The sequence below is a fragment of the Onychostruthus taczanowskii genome, unplaced genomic scaffold (assembly GCF_017590055.1).
Source record: "Onychostruthus taczanowskii isolate IOZ18803 unplaced genomic scaffold, ASM1759005v1 scaffold431, whole genome shotgun sequence".
Classification (NCBI taxonomy): Eukaryota; Metazoa; Chordata; class Aves; order Passeriformes; family Passeridae; genus Onychostruthus; species Onychostruthus taczanowskii.
Window position 1 is genome coordinate 7,389 of NW_024501804.1, and position 16,364 is coordinate 23,752.

Consider the following 16,364-nt stretch of genomic DNA (forward strand, 5'->3'; position numbering starts at 1 on the left):
TTTGGGGCCATGAATCTCCATAATTCCCAATTTTTGGATTCCAAACCCCCATAATTCCCATTTTTGGGTTCCAAGTGCCCGTAATTCCCAATTTTGGGGTCAGAATTCCCCATTTTGGGACCATAAATCTCCATAATTCCCAATTTTTGGGTTCCAAGTGCCCATAATTCCCAATTTTTGAGTTCCAAAACTCCATAATTCCCATGTTTGGGTACCAGATCTCCAGAATTCCCAATTTTTTGGGTCCAAGATGCCCATCATTCCCAATTTTTGGATTCCAAACCCCCGTAATTCCCATTTTTGGGTTCCAAGTGCCCAGAATTCCCGATTTTGGGGTCAGAATTCCCAATTTTGGGACCATAAACTTCCATAATTCCCAAATTTTTAGCCAGAATTCCCAAATTTCGGTCTCGGCCCCGCTGATGCCGGCTTTTGGGCTTGCAGGGCCAGAGCTGAAGCCCCTGGAGGGGGGAGGACCCCGGCCCAGCCCAATTTGGGATCTGAGACCCCCAGAATCCCCAATTTTGGGGTCAGAATTCCCAATTTTGAGACCATGAATCTCCATAATTCCCGAATTTTTAGCCGCAATTCCCAAATTTCGGTCTCGGCCCCGCTGATGCCGGCTTTTGGGCTTGCAGGGCCGGAGCTGAAGCCCCTGGAGGGGGGAGGACCCCGGCCCAGCCCAATTTGGGATCTGAGACCCCCAGAATCCCCAATTTTGGGGTCAGAATTCCCAATTTTGAGACCATGAATCTCCATAATTCCCGAATTTTTAGCCGCAATTCCCAAATTTCGGGCTCGGCCCCGCTGATGCCGGGTTTTGGCCTTGCAGGGCCGGAGCTGAAGCCCCTGGAGGGGGGAGGACCCCGGCCCAGCCCAATTTGGGATCTGAGACCCCCAGAATCCCCAATTTTGGGGTCGGAATTCCCAATTTTGGGACCATGAATCTCCGTAATTCCCAAATTTTTAGCCAGAATTCCCAAATTTCGGTCTCGGCCCCGCTGATGCCGGCTTTTGGGCTTGCAGGGCCAGAGCTGAAGCCCCTGGAGGGGGGAGGACCCCGGCCCAGCCCAATTTGGGATCTGAGACCCCCAGAATCCCCAATTTTGGGGTCAGAATTCCCAATTTTGAGACCATGAATCTCCATAATTCCCGAATTTTTAGCCGCAATTCCCAAATTTCGGGCTGGGGGATCTCCAGGGTTGGATCTGGGAGAAGCTCCTGAGACCCCTCCAGGCTGGGGGACCTGGAGAACCCCCTGAGACCCCTCCAGGCTGGGGGATCTCCAGGGTTGGATCTGGGAGAAGCTCCTGAGACCCCTCCAGGCTGGGGGACCTGGAGAACCCCCTGAGACCCCTCCAGGCTGGGGGACCTGGAGAACTCCAGGGTTGGGTCTGGGAGAAGCCCCTGAGACCCCACCAGGCTGAGGGACCTGGAGAATTCCAGGATTTGGTCTCACAGAAGCTCCTGAGATCCCACCAGGCTGAGGGACCTGGAGAACTCCAGGGTTGGGAGTTCCCACCCTGAGATCCCACCAGGCTGGGGGAACTCCAGGGTTGGGTTTGGGAGAATCCCCTGAGACCCTTCCAGGCTGAGGGATCTCCAGGGTTGGGTCTGGGAGAATCCCCTGAGATCCCTCCAGGCTGGGGGAACTCCAGGGTTGGATCTGGGAGAAGCCCCTGAGATCCCACTGGGCTGGGGGATCTCCAGAGTTGGATCCGGGAGAAGCCCCTGAGATCCCACCGGGCTGAGGGACCTGGAGAATTCCAGGATTTGGTCTCACAGAAGCCCCTGAGACCCCTCCAGGCTGGGGGATCTCCAGGGTTGGATCTGGGAGAAGCTCCTGAGACCCCTCCAGGCTGGGGGACCTGGAGAACCCCCTGAGACCCCTCCAGGCTGGGGGACCTGGAGAACTCCAGGGTTGGATCAGGGAGAACCCCCTGAGACCCCTCCAGGCTGAGGGATCTCCAGGGCTCCAGTTCCTCAGGACAAAGCCTTTGGAGCATCCCATGGGGGCCACCTCGGCTCTGGTGCATCCCAGAGCCGGTGGTGACCTCGCGGTGGCCCCGTGGTGACCCCGCGGTGGCCGCTGTCTCCGGCAGGACCTGAAGATCAAGAACATGGGCTCGTGGGCGTCGCTGGTGCAGAAGCACCCGGCGGCGCCGGCGGCGGCGGCCAAGTCCTCGAGCGACTCCTTCGAGCAGTTCAAGCGGGCGGCGCGCGAGAAGGAGGAGCGCGAGAAGGCGCTCAAGGCCCAGGCCGAGCAGGTGGAGCGCGAGAAGGAGCGGCTCAGGAGGGAGCAGGAGAGGATGAGGTGAGGCCACGGCCGCGGCCACCGGCAGCAGCTGCAGGAGCTCCACAGACACCGCCAGGAGCAGCACCAGGAACACCACAAACACCACTGGAGACACCATAAACACCACCAGAGACACCAGGAACACCAGTAGGGACACCATAAACACCACCAGAGACACCACAGACACCAGTAGGGACACCATAAACACCAGCAGGAACAGCACCAGGAACACCACAAACACCAGCAGGGACACCAGGAACACCACCAGAGACACCAGGAACACCAGCAGGGACATCATAACCACCATCAGATCCTTCACAAACACCATCACAGACACCAGGAACTCCACAAACACCACGAGAGACACCACAAACACCATCAGAGACACCAGAAACACCACCAAAGACACCAGGAACTCCACGGCCGCGGCCACCGGCAGCAGCTGCAGGAGCTCCACAGACACCGCCAGGAACAGCACCAGGAACACCACAAACACCAGCAGGGACACCATAAACACCAGCAGGGACACCATAAACACCAGCAGGGACACCATAAACACCAGCAGGGACACCAGGAACACCAGCAGGGACACTACAAACACCAGCAGGGACACTACAAACACCACCAGGGACACCATAAACACCACCAGGGACACTACAAACACCAGCAGGAACAGCACCAGGAACACCACAAACACCACTGGAGACACCATAAACACCAGCAGAGACACCAGGAACACCAGCAGGGACACTACAAACATCACCAGGAACAGCACCAGGAACACCACAAAGACCAGCAGGAACACATCAGGAACACCACAAACACCACCAGGGACACCATAAACACCACCAGAGACACCGCAGACACCGCCAGGAACAGCACCAGGAACACCACAAACACCAGCAGGAACACATCAGGAACACCACAAACACCACCAGGGACACCATAAACACCACCAGAGACACCGCAGACACCGCCAGGAACAGCACCAGGAACACCATAAACACCACCAGGGACACCAGAAACACCAGCAGGAACAGCACCAGGAACACCACAAACACCACTGGAGACACCATAAACACCAGCAGAGACACCAGGAACACCAGCAGGGACACTACAAACATCACCAGGAACAGCACCAGGAACACCACAAACACCAGCAGGAACACATCAGGAACACCACAAACACCACCAGGGACACCATAAACACCACCAGAGACACCGCAGACACCGCCAGGAACAGCACCAGGAACACCATAAACACCACCAGGGACACCAGGAACACCACCAGGAACTCCACAAACACCACCAGGAACACCACCAGGGACACCATCACAGACACCACCAGGAACTCCACAAACACCACCAGAGACACCGCAGACACCGCCAGGAACAGCACCAGGAACACCATAAACACCACCAGGGACACCAGGAACACCACCAGGAACACCAGAAACACCACCAGGGACACCATCACAGACACCACCAGGAACTCCACAAACACCACCAGAGACACCAGGAACACCAGCAGGAACATCATAGCTACAAACACCACCAGGAACATCACTAGGAACTCCACAAACACCATTAGGAACTCCACAAACACCCACCAGGAACACTACAAACACCACCAGGAACACCAGAAACGCCAGCAGAGACACCACAAACACCACCAGGAACATCATAGCTACCATCAGATCCTTCACAGACACCACTGGGAACACCACTAGGAACTCTACAGACACCACCAGGAACAGCACTAGGAGCTCTACAAACACCACCAGATTCTCCACAAACACCACCGGGAACACGACTAGGAATTCCACAAACACCACCAGGAGCTCAATTAGGAGCTCCACAAACACCACCAGAGACACCACAGACACCGCCATGAGCAGCACTAGTAACTCTTGAAACACCACCAGGAGCACCATCAGGAGCTCCACAAACCCCACCAGGAACATCATAGCTACCATCAGATCCTTCACAGACACCACTGGGAACACCACTAGGAATTCCACAAACACCACCAGGAATGTCATAGCCACCATCAGATCCTTCACAAACACCACCAGGAGCACCATCAGGAGCTCCACAAACACCACCAGGAACATCACAAACACCACCAGGGACACCACAAACACCACCAGGAACATCACTAGGAACTCCACAAACACCACCAGAGACACCACAAACACCACCGGGAACACCACTAGGAATTCCACAAACACCACCAGGAATGTCATAGCCACCATCAGATCCTTCACAAACACCACCAGGAGCACCATCAGGAGCTCCACAAACACCACCAGGAACATCACTAGGAACTCCACAAACACCACCAGAGACAAACAGCACCAGGAACACCACAAACACCACCAGGAACACCACAAACACCGCCAGGAACACCACAAACACCACCAGAGACACCACAGACACCGCCAGGAGCAGCACTAGGAACTCTTGAAACACCACCAGGAGCACCACCAGAGCCACCACAAACACCACAAGGAACATCATAGCCCCCATCAGATCCTTCACAAACACCACCAGAGACACCACAGACACCGCCAGGAGCAGCACTAGGAACTCTTGAAACACCACCAGGAGCACCACCAGAGCCACCACAAACACCACAAGGAACATCATAGCCACCATCAGATCCTTCACAAACACCACCAGGAACACGACTAGGAACTCCATAAACACCACCAGGAACACCATAACCACCATCAGATCCTTCACAAACACCACCAGAGACACCAGAGACACCACCAGGAACATCACCACAAACACCAGCAGGGACACCAGAACCATCACCAGGAACTGCACAAACACCGGCAGGAACACCAGAGCCACCACCAGGAGCACCACAGCCACTCCTGGTCACTCCCTGACCCCATTCCCACATTTCCTGACTTGTGTCCGGTTCACGGTCGCTGTGGTCACTCCTGGTCACTCATTGGTCACTCACTGGTCACTCATTGGTCACTCATTGGTCACTCAGAGGGACCTGGGAGGATGAGGAGGTTCTAGAACAGTCTGGGGGCTTCCTGGTCCCTCAGTGCTCACTGTGGTCACTCACTGGTCACTGCTGGTCACTCTTTAGGTCCCGGGAGAACGAGGAGGGTCTAGAGCACTGCAGGGTTCCTGGTCACTCAGTGGTCACTGTGGTGGTTCATTGGTCACTGTGGTCACTCAGTGGTCACTGATGGTCACTCAGCCATGCTCAGTGGTCACTGTGGTCACTCAGTGGTCACTCCTGGTCACTGTGGTCACTCCCCAGGTGAAAATCCCGGAAATGGGGGGAAATGGTTGGGATGGTCCCAAAAAATCCCGAAAATGGGTCCTGAAAATGGGGGGAAATCATTGGGATGTTCCCAAAAAATCCCAAAAATGGGGGGAAATGGTTGGGATGTTCCCAAAAAATCCCAAAAATGGGTCCCGAAAATGGGGGGAAATGGTTGGGATGGTCCCAAAAAATCCCGAAAATGGGTCCTGAAAATGGGGGGAAATCGTTGGGATGCTCCCAAAAAATCCCAAAATGGATCCCCGAAAATGGGGAGAATAATCAGAATATTCCTGGGAAAGGGTCCCCAAAATTGGGGGGAAATGGTTGGGATGTTCCCAAAAAATCCCAAAAATGGCCCCAAAAATGCTCAGTAAATCTGGAAATTATGCAAAAAATACCCCAAAAAATCCAGAAATGACCCAAAAAATGCTTGAAAAGATTTTAAAAATGCCCCAAAAAAAGCCAGAAATAACCCCAAGATTGCTCCAGAAAATCCGGAAATTACCAAAAAAAAAAAAAAACTTCCCAAAAAGGCCAGAAATTACCCCAAAATATCCCCTAAAAAAAAAAAAAACCAGAAATGCCCCAAAACAAACGCGAAGTGGCCCAAAAATGTCCCAAAATGCCCCAAAAAAAGCCCAAAATGACCGAAAAAAAGCCCAAAATGACCCAAAAAAAAGCCCGAAATTACCCAAAAAATGCCCCAAAAAAAGCCCAAAATGACCGAAAAAAAGCCCAAAATGACCCAAAAAAAAGCCCGAAATTACCCAAAAAATGCCCCAAAAAAAGTCCAAAATGCCCCAAAAAAACCCAAAATACCCCAAAAAAAAGCCCAAAATTACCCAAAAAAATGCCCCCCAAAAAAGCCCAAAATGCCCCAAAAAAACCCCCAAAATTACCCAAAAAAATGCCCCAAAATGACCCCAAAAAAAGCCCAAAATAACCCAAAAAAATGCCCCAAAAAAACCCCAAAATGACCCAAAAAAAAGCCCGAAATTACCCAAAAAATGCCCCAAAAAAAGCCCAAAATGCCCCAAAATGACCTCCAAAAATGCCCCAAAAAAGCCCAAAATGACCCCAAAAATGCCCCCCAAAAAGCCCAGAATGCCCCAAAAAAATCCCAAAATGACCCAAAAAAAAAGCCCAAAAAAACCCCAAAATTACCCAAAAAATCCCAAAATGCCCCAAAAAAAGCCCAAAATGCCCCAAAAAGCCCAAAGTGCCCCCCAAAAAAGCCAAAAATGCCCCAAAAAAAGCCCAAAATGCCCCAAAAATGCCCCAAAAAAAGCCCAAAATGCCCCCCAAAAAAGCCCGAAATTACCCAAAAAAAGCCCAAAATGCCCCAAAAATGCCCCAAAAAAAGCCCAAAATGCCCCCCAAAAAAGCCCGAAATTACCCAAAAAAAGCCCAAAATGCCCCAAAAATGCCCCAAAAAAAGCCCAAAATGCCCCCCAAAAAAGCCCGAAATTACCCAAAAAAAGCCCAAAATGCCCCAAAAATGCCCCAAAAAAAGCCCAAAATGCCCCCCAAAAAAGCCCGAAATTACCCAAAAAAAGTTTCCTGGCCAAAAACACCACGAAAAAAAAAAAAAAAAAAAAAAAAAACGAAGTTCGGACTCTCCGTTGAATATCGGAAAAAATTCGGGAATGGGAGCGGGGGCGGGGCTGCCTTACCCCGGAATTCCAAGTTTTTTTGCCTTGGGCCCCTCCCCCACCCGCGGCCTCAGGGACTTCCCCCCCTTCTCTTTTCCTGATTTTCCTTGGAATTTCTCCTGTTTTCCCAATTTTTTTCCCTCCCTTTTTATTTCCCTTCCTTTCCCAAAAATTCCCTTTTTTTCCTGATTTTTTCCCCTTTTTTCCCTATTTTTTTTAAATTTTTTCCTGATTTTTTTTAATTTTTTCTCGATTTTTTTTAAAATTTTTTCCTGATTTTTTTTAATTTTTCCTGATTTTTTCCCCTTTTTTCCCTATTTTTAAAAATTTTTTCCTGATTTTTTTTAATTTTTCCCCGATTTTTTTTTTATTTTTCCCCGATTTTTTAAAATTTTTTCCCGATTTTTTTTTAAATTTTTTCCTGATTTTTCCCCTGATTTTTCCCCCATTTCTCCATTAACTTTTTAAATTTCTCCCCTGATTTTTTTTCAATTTTCCCCCTGATTTTGTGCAATTTTCCCCATTTTCCCCTGATTTTCTTTCCAATTTTTCCTAGATTTTTTTCAAATTTTTCCAGATTTTTAAAAATTTTTTCCTAATTTTTTTAAACTTTTCCACTGATTTTTTTAATTTCTGCATGATTTTTTTTCAATTTTCCCCAATTTTTTCTTTTCTCTCCTGATTTTTTCAAATTTCATGATTTTTTCCATTTTTTCAAGATCTTTTGCTTTTTTTATTTCAAATTTTCCCTGAGATTTTCGATTTTTTTTCAATTTTTTCCTGATTTTCTTTTCTTTTTTCTCTGATTTTTTCTCTTTTTCCCTGACATTTTTCTCAATTTTCCCCTGATTTTCTCTTTTTATTTTCCTTCTTCTTTTCCTTTTTTTTCCCTTTTTTCTGTTTTTCCCTTTTATTTCTAATTTTCTTTTTTATTCCCATTTTTAATTTTTTCCCTTTTTTCTTTCCCTCCTTCCATCCCCTTCCCTTTCTACATTTTCCCTGATTTTTCTCCTTTTCTCCCACATTTTTTATCTTTTTTTTCCCCCCTTTAATTCCTTTTTATTTTCCCTCGTTTCCTTTTTTAATTTCAATTTCTCCCTTAAAAATTCCCTTTTTCCCCATTTTTTCCATTTTTTTCCTCCTTTCTCCCCCATTTTTTCCTCTTTTTTTTTCCATTTTTTTCTCATTTTTTCCTCCTATTTTTCCCCCCATTTTTTTCCTCCTTTTCCCCCCATTTTCCCCCATTTTTTTCCTCCTTTTCCCCCATTTTTTCCTCCTTTTTCACTCATTTTTTATAAATTCCTTAATTTTTTAATTTCCCCCTTTCCCCTCCCTCCCCTCCCCCTTTCCCCCCAAAATCGCCGCCACGCCCGGAATTTTTTATTTAAAAAAATTCCCATTTTCCCCCCATTTTTCCCCTTTTTAATTCACTTTTTTTTTTATATCCCATCGCTCCCTTTTTGCCCAAAATCCCGGGAATTCTCCCCGTTTCCCCCTCCCCTCCCCCCCCGGGGTTGGATTAATTATTAATAATTAATTAATTTTATTTGGGTTGGGTTTTTTCCCCCCGGAATTCCCGCGCCGGGGTTTCGCCGATCGTGGAATAAAAAACGCTGCGAGTTTGGTTTTGTATAAAAAACACCAAAAAAAAAAAAAAAATGAAACAAAAAAATGGAATTTTCGGGTTTTTCCACCCCGGTTTTATCCCCAAAAATTTAAAGGGAGGGGGAGGGGGGAAAACGGGGGGAAAGGAGGAAAAATGGGAATTAAAATTCAAAATATTTTCGGTAAAACGGGAATTTGAGGTGGGGAAATTGACAGAAATTGGGAATGTTAAATTCAAATTTTGAAGGTTTCAGTGGAAATCGACAGAAATTGGGAATTTAAAATCCAATTTTTGAAGATTTTGGTGGAAATTGACAGAAATTGGGAATTTTAAATCCAAATTTTGCAGGTTTCAGTGGTAATTGACAGAAATTGGGAATTTTGAAGTGGAAATTGACAGAAATTGGAAATTTTAAATCCAATTTTTGAATATTTTGGTGGAAATTGGCAGAAATTGGGAATTTTAAGTGGAAATTGGCAGAAATTGGGAATTTTAAATCCAAATTTTGATCGATTCAATGGAAATTGAGATTTTTTTTTAATTGAAATTCCAAAGGTTTCAGTGGAAATTTGCAAAAATTGGAAATTTCAAATCCAAATTTTGAGGATTTTGGTGGAAAATCGACAGAAATTGAGACTTTTAGAAGTTGAAAGTTTTGATGTTTTAAAATCAAAATTTTAAAATTAATTTTTAAAAAGCCAAAATTCGACCTGAAATGGTAAAAAATTGAAATTTTAAAAGGTCAAGTTTGGGAATTTTGAAGCCAGAATCGACGGAATTTGAGATTTTTGTTTAAATTGAATTTTTTTCAATTGGATTTTTAGATTTTTAAGGTTTAAATTTGTAGAAAGGGGGAAAGGAAAGGGGGAAAAAAACAGAAGAAAATTGGGGGAAAATAGAAAAATAAATCAGGAAAGGCCAAAAAAAAAAAAAAAATTAAAATGACCAAAAATATAAAAATAAGGAAAAGGAAAAACGGAATGAAAAAGGGGAGAAAAAGGTTTAAAAATAGGGAAAAAAGGTCAAAAATTAAGAACAAATAAAACTTTGGAGGACAAAAGGGCCCCAAAAGACGCGAAAGCGACAAAAAAGGCAAAAACTAAAAAGGAACAAACGCGGAAAAGGCAAAAAACGCCGCAAAAAGTTGAAAAAAAGGAGAAAAAAAACCCAAAAATTAACAAAAATATCCCGTGGCCACGCCCCCTTTTGAGTGAAGGCCACGCCCACCGAGTCCAGGCCACGCCTCTCGCTTTTCATTGGCTGCTTTCGGAAGGTCCCGCCTCCTCTTTCCGCCGTCCAATCAGCGCCGGGGGGCGGGGCCGGCGGGGAGGGGGGGACGCCCTGCGGCGGTGTCGCGACAGAGGAGGGGCTGGGAGAGCCCCGCGCGGCGACAAGGACGGCCCAATGTCGCGACAGCGCCGGAGAGGGACAGCGACGGGGACAGCCCGGTGTGGTGACAGCCCCTTGGGGACAGGGACAGCCCAATGTCGTGACATGTCGTGACAAGGACACCGTGACAGGGACACCCCAGGGACAGGGACACCCTTGGGGACAGGGACACGGTGACAGGGACACCTGCCCTGTGACAGGGACAGCCCAATGTCGTGACACGTTGTGACAAGGACACCGTGACAGGGACACCCCAGGGACACCCTTGGGGACAGCGACACGGTGACAGTGACACCCCAGGGACAGGGACAGCCCAATGTCGTGACATGTCGTGACAAGGACACCGTGACAGAGACACCTCAGGGCTGTGGCGGTGCCACCCTGGGGGTGGTGGCACTCGTGGGGTGGTGACATCTTGGGGGCGGTGACACCCGGACAGTGGTGCCACCCAGGGGTGGTGACACTCTGGGGATGGTGACACCCCTGACAGTTCCACCCAGGGGATGGTGACACCCGTGACAGTGACACCCGGACAATGGCGACACCCCTGACAGTGACACCCAGGGGTGGTGACACTCTGGGGATGGTGACACCCGTGACAGTGACACCCAGGGCATGGGGACACCCGGACAATGGCGACACCCGTGACAGTGACACCCGGGGCATGGGGACACCGGGACAATGGTGACACTCCTGACAGTCCCACTCTGGGATGGTGACACCGGGACAATGGTGACATCCAAGGAACAGGGACACCCAGGGCATGGTGACACTCCTGGCAGTGCCACCCAGACGATGGTGACACCCAGGGGCATGGTGACACCCCTGACAGTGCCACCGTGGGGGTGGTGACATCCAAGGAATGGTGACACCCAGGGGGTGGTGACACTCTGGGGATGGTGACACCTGTGACAGTGACACCCAGGGGTGGTGACACTCTGGGGATGGTGACACCCGTGACAGTGACACCCGGGGCATGGTGACACCCGTGACAGTGCCACCCAGGGGTGGTGACACTGGGGATGGTGACACCCGTGACAGTGACACCCGGGGGATGGTGACACCCGTGACAGTGACACCCAGGGGTGGTGACACTCTGGGGATGGTGACACCCGTGACAGTGACACCCGGGGCATGGTGACACCCGTGACAGTGACACCCGGGGCATGACATCCAAGGAATGGTGACACCCAGGGGGTGGTGACACTGGGGATGGTGACACCCGTGACAGTGCCACCCAGGGGATGGTGACATCCAAGGAATGGGGACATTCTGGGGGTGGTGGCACCCAGACAATTGTGACACTCCTGATGGTGACACCCAGGGGTGGTGACACCCAAGGAACAGGGACACCCAGGCGTGGTGACATCCAAAGAACGGGGACATTCTGGGGGTGGTGACACTCTGGGGGTGGTGACACTCCTGACAGTGCCACCCAGGGGGTGGTGACACCCGGACAATGGTGACACCCAAGGAACAGGGACACCCAGGGGTGGTGACACCCAGGGGTGGTGACATTCTGGGGGTGGTGGCACCCAGACAATGGTGACACCCTGGGGGTGGTGACATTCTGGGAACGGGGACATTCTGGGGGTGGTGGTGACACCCAGGGCTGGTGACACCTGGGAACTGGGACAGGTGGTGGCACATCCTGGGAACGGCACCGCGGAGGCCGTGGGGACAAGGTGGGGACAGTGGGGACACTGAGGGGACACTGAGGGGACACCCTGGGGGCTTTGGGGCACTGAGGGGACAAGGTGGGGACAATGGGGACACCGTGGGGACACCGTGGGGACACCCTGGGGGCTTTGGGGACAATGGGGACACTGTGGAGACCGTGGGGACAAGGTGGGGACAATGGGGACAAGGTGGGGACACTGCAGGGGCTGTGGGGACGATGGGGACACTCAGGGGACAATGGGGACAAGGTGGGGACTTTGAGGATACCCTGGGGGCTTTGGGGACAATGGGGACACTCTGGGGACAGGGCCACCATGAGGTTGGGACACCCTGGGGCCGTGGGACATCGGTGACAAGGCCACCCTGCCATAGGGGACACCTTGGGGATGGGACAGCCAGGTGTCCCCGCAGTGTCCCCCTGTCCCTGTGTCCCCAGCTGTCCCCAAGGTGTCCCCGCTTTATCCCCAGCTGTCCCCACATTGTCCCCAGCTGTCCCCATACCCCTGTCCCTTTGTCCCCAGGTGTCCCTTTCCCCCAGGTGTCCCCAGCTGTCCCCATGTCCCTGCATCCCCAGCTGTCCCCGCTGTCCCTTTGTCCCCAGGTGTCCCTGCTGTCCCCGTGTCCCTTTGTCCCCCCAGATGTCCCCAGCTGTCCCCACGTGTCCCATCTGTCCCTGTCCCCCCAGGTGTCCCCGCTGTCCCCATGTCCCTGTATCCCCAGCTGTCCCCATGTCCCCCCAGGTGTCCCAGCTGTCCCCAGGTGTCCCACTGTCCCCAAGTGTCCCCATGTCCCTGTCCCTCCAGCTGTCCCCACTGTCCCCAGCTGTCCCTGTCCCCCCAGGTGTCCCCGCTGTCCCCAAGTGTCCCCATGTCCCTGTCCCCCCAGGTGTCCCGCTGTCCCCAGCTGTCCCTTTGTCCCCAGGTGTCCCCGCTGTCCCCATGTCCCTGTATCCCCAGCTGTCCCCATGTCCCCGCTGTCCCCACTGTCCCCATGTCCCTGTCCCTCCAGCTGTCCCCACTGTCCCCAGCTGTCCCTGTCCCCCCAGGTGTCCCCGCTGTCCCCAAGTGTCCCCATGTCCCTGTCCCCCCAGGTGTCCCGCTGTCCCCATGCCGCGCCGCCTGCTGTCGCTGCTGCTGGCCCCCACGCGTTTGCTGCTGGCGCTGCGGGGGCTGCTGGCCCGCGGTGGCCTCGCGGTGGCCGCGGTGGCCTCGGGGGTGGCCTTCGGCCTCTGGGGGGTGGCGCTGCTGCTGCGCCGCGGGCCCCGCGCGACATTCGGGTGGCAGCGCAGGGACACGGCCCCGCCCGGGCTGAACGACGGCACCTTCGGGGAGCACCGGCACCTGCGGCTGCGGGTCAGGGACACCGGGGGCATTGGGGGTGTTGGGGACACTGGGGACACTGGGGACACTGGGGACAGCGGGGGCATTGGGGACATTGGGGACATTGGGGGAGGGGAATTTTGGGGTCTTCGGGGTGGCTTTGGGGACGCCCCCAGCGGTGACAACTCCGGTGGCTCCTCCTGGGACAGATCCGGGGGGCGGGGTCCCTGCGGGGGGAGGGGCTGATTTGGGGGTGTCCCCAAGGTGTCCCTGTCCCCTGTGTCACCCCCCCCGATGGCCCCCCCATCTCCCCGATCGGGGCTGCGCCTCCATTACGTCACTCGGGGTCCCCCCGGTGCCCCCCTGATGCTGCTGCTCCACGGCTTCCCCCAGAACTGGTCAGTGTCCCCAAATGTCCCCAAGTGTCCCCAAGTGTCCCCAAGGGTCCTCAAGTGTCCCCAAGGGTCCCCGAGGGTCCCCAAGGTGTCCCCAAGGTGTCACCGAATGTCCCCAAGTGTCCCCAAGGGTCCCCAAGGGTCCCTCATGTGTCCCCCAGGTGCCTACCGGGTCCCCCAAGTGTCCTCCACGTGCCCCCAAGTGTCCCCAAGGGTCCCCAAGGTGCCCCCAAGGTGTCACCAAATGTCACCAAATGTCCCCAAGTGTCCCCAAATGTCCCCATGCCCACCCCACTCCTGTCCCTGAGCCTGTCCCCGCAGTGCTACCGCTATCCCCAGTTGTCCCCAGGTGTCCCCAGGTGTCCCCTGCATGTCCGGGTGTCCCCAGGTGTCCCCAGGGTCCCACTATCCCCAGCTGTCCCAGCGTCCCCAGCTGTCCCCAGTGTCCCGCTGTCCCCAGGTGTCCCCAGGTGTCCCCGTGTCCCCAGTGTCCCCAGGCATCCCCAGCTGTCCTGGTGTCCCCACTGTCCCCAGTGTCCCCAGGTGTCCCCAGTGTCCCCAGTGTCCCCAGGTGTCCCCAGGTGTCCCCAGGTGTCCCCCGTGTCCCCAGGTGTCCCCAGTGTCCCCAGTGTCAGGGGGATTGGGGACAGCGGGGACAGTGGGAGGATTGAGGACACTGGGGACAATGAGGACAGCAGGGGGGTCGGGGCAATGGGGACATTGGGGACAGTGGGGACAGCAGGGGGATTGGGGACACTGGGGACATCAGGGATAGTGGGGACATTTGGGGCATTGGGACATTTGGGACATCTTGGGGACATTTGGGGACACTGGGGGGATTGGGAGCATTGGGGACACTCTGGGGACATTGGGGAGGTTGGGGACACTGGGGACATGAGGGGATATTGGGGACACTGGGGACATTTGGGGCATTGGGACATTGGGGACACCTTGGGGACATTGGGGACACGAGGGGACACTGGGGGTGTCCCCATCCCCACGGTGTCCCTGTCTCCTCACGATGTCCCTGTCCCCGTCCCCATGATGTCCCCTGTCCCTGTCCCCATGATGTCCCCATCCCCATGATGTCCCTGTCCCCGTCCCCACGGTGTCCCTGTCCCCACGGTGTCCCTGTCCCCGTCCCCACGATGTCCCTGTCCCCACGGTGTCCCTGTCCCTGTCCCCACGGTGTCCCTGTGCTGTCACAGCGTTCTCAGCCCGTCACCCGTCGCAGCTGCTCCGTTCCTGTTACCTGTTCCTGTTCCAGCTGCCCTGGCTGCCCGAGCTGCTGCTGTCCCTGGCCGACTTCCAGGTCAGCTGTCCCCCCTGTCCCCTCCCTGTCCCCTCAGTGTCCCCTCTGTCCCATCCCTGTCCCGCCATCCCCTCATTATCCCCTCTGTCCCCTCCCTGTCCCCTCATTGTCCCCTCATTGTCCCCTCTGTCCCCTCGCTGCCATCTCCAACCCCAAGGAGCTCCTCAAGAAACCCCCAAAAGGGCGATTCCCAGCCCCAAAGTGACGTCCCCCTTTTTGTCCCCAATTTCAGGGGTGGTGACACCACCCAGTCGCCGTTTCCCCCTCTTTGTCCCCAATTTTTGGGGCTTGATGTCACCCAGACCTCACGTCTCCATCTTTGTCCCCAATTTTTGGGGGTTGATATCATCCAAACCTTGTTTCTCCCACTTTGTCCCCAATTTTGGGGAGTGGTGGCACCCCCCCAACCCTCATTTCCCCCATTTTGTCGCCAGTTTTGAGGGGTTGATGTCACCCAGACCTCGTGTCCTCCATTTTGTCATCATTTCCCCCATTTTGTCCCAAATTTTCAGGGTCCCAACACCCCCAACCCCCAATTTCCCCATTTTGTCCCCCATTTTTGGGTTCCTGACACTCCCAATTTCCCCCATTTTGTCCCCCATTTCGGGTGGTTCAGCACCACCCATTTCCCCCATTTTGTCCCAAATTTTGGGTGATTCAGCACCACTGATTCCCCCATTTTTTCCCCAATTTCGGGTGGTTCAGCACCACCATTTTTCCGCCAATTTTGGGTGGTTCAGCATCACCCAATTTCCCCATTTTGTCCCCAATTTTGGGTGATTCACCACCACCCATTTCCCCCATTTTTCCCCACTTTTGGGTGATTCAGCACCCCCATTTTGTCCCCAATTTCGGCTGGTTTAGCACCACCCATTTCCCCCATTTTGTCCCAAATTTTTGATGGTTCAGCACCACCCATTTCCCCCATTTTGTTCCCAGTTTTGGGTGATTCAGCACCACTGATTCTCCCATTTTTCCGCCAATTTCGGCTGGTTCAGCATCACACAATTTCGCCATTTTGTCCCCAATTTTGGGTGATTCACCACCACCAATTTCCCCATTTTTTCCCCACTTTTGGGTGATTCAGCACGACCATTTTGTCCCCAATTTCGGGTGGTTCAGCACCAGCCATTTCCCCATTTTGTCCCAAATTTCAGGTGGTTCAGCCCACTCATTTTCCCCAATTTGTCCCCAATTTCAGATGGTTCAGCACCACCCAATTTCCCCATTTTTTCCCCACTTTTGGGTGATTCAGCACCTCCCAGTTGGGTTTGGGATATCCCAGTTGGGTTTGACTGATCCCAGTTGGGTTTGGGTGATCCCAGTTGGGTTTGGGTGATCCTGGTTGGGTTTGGGATGTTCCCAGTTGGGTTTGGGATGATCCCGGTTGGGTTTGGGTGATCCCAGTTGGGTTTGGGTGATC

General features: G+C 52.9%; 1 protein-coding gene across 1 annotated transcript; it reads left to right on the forward strand.

Annotated features, from left to right (window-relative positions):
- Nucleotides 1–10,186: 10,186 nt before the first annotated feature.
- LOC121340938 (epoxide hydrolase 3-like) lies at nucleotides 10,187–14,988 on the forward strand (the record flags this gene model as incomplete). Its single annotated transcript, XM_041414047.1, has 4 exons — nucleotides 10,187–10,294; nucleotides 13,006–13,270; nucleotides 13,550–13,632; nucleotides 14,838–14,988. Coding segments are annotated over exons 1-4 (543 nt in total), but the record flags the coding sequence as incomplete, so codon positions are not given.
- Between the last annotated feature and the right edge of the window lie 1,376 nt (nucleotides 14,989–16,364).